This window comes from Sinocyclocheilus anshuiensis, unplaced genomic scaffold (assembly GCF_001515605.1).
Source record: "Sinocyclocheilus anshuiensis isolate Anshui unplaced genomic scaffold, SAMN03320099.WGS_v1.1 C31054913, whole genome shotgun sequence".
NCBI classification, from domain to species: Eukaryota; Metazoa; Chordata; class Actinopteri; order Cypriniformes; family Cyprinidae; genus Sinocyclocheilus; species Sinocyclocheilus anshuiensis.
In genome coordinates, this window is record NW_015584420.1 from 1 (window position 1) to 270 (window position 270).

At 57.8% G+C, this 270-nt stretch overlaps 1 protein-coding gene across 1 annotated transcript; it reads right to left on the reverse strand.

Moving 5' to 3' along the window:
• Positions 1-3: 3 nt before the first annotated feature.
• LOC107682026 (mitochondrial ubiquitin ligase activator of NFKB 1-like) lies at positions 4-267 on the reverse strand (the record flags this gene model as incomplete). The annotated part of the gene is made up of 1 exon (XM_016478423.1): positions 4-267. A coding segment is annotated over one exon (264 nt), but the record flags the coding sequence as incomplete, so codon positions are not given.
• Positions 268-270: the final 3 nt, after the last annotated feature.

A 270-nucleotide genomic window follows, 5' to 3' on the forward strand; every position in this document is an offset into this window, starting at 1 on the left:
CCGCAGGTGACCCTCTTGCTTACTCAGGAGCGTGTCGTAGTCCAGGCAGCTTAGGAAGTACCGCAGGCCCTGTTTAGGGGGTTGAAGACGAACCAGGTTGTTGTCCAGCACCAGCTCCCCTACGCCCGTCATGCTGGCACCCAGACGCAGCATTTCTTCGGTCTCCTGGATGCCTTGCGGACGCTCGCCACTGATGAAGTGGCTGATGACGTTGGTCAGAGACTGCTGGGAGGGGTGAAAGTTCTCATAGGTGGTCTCCAGATCCAATTC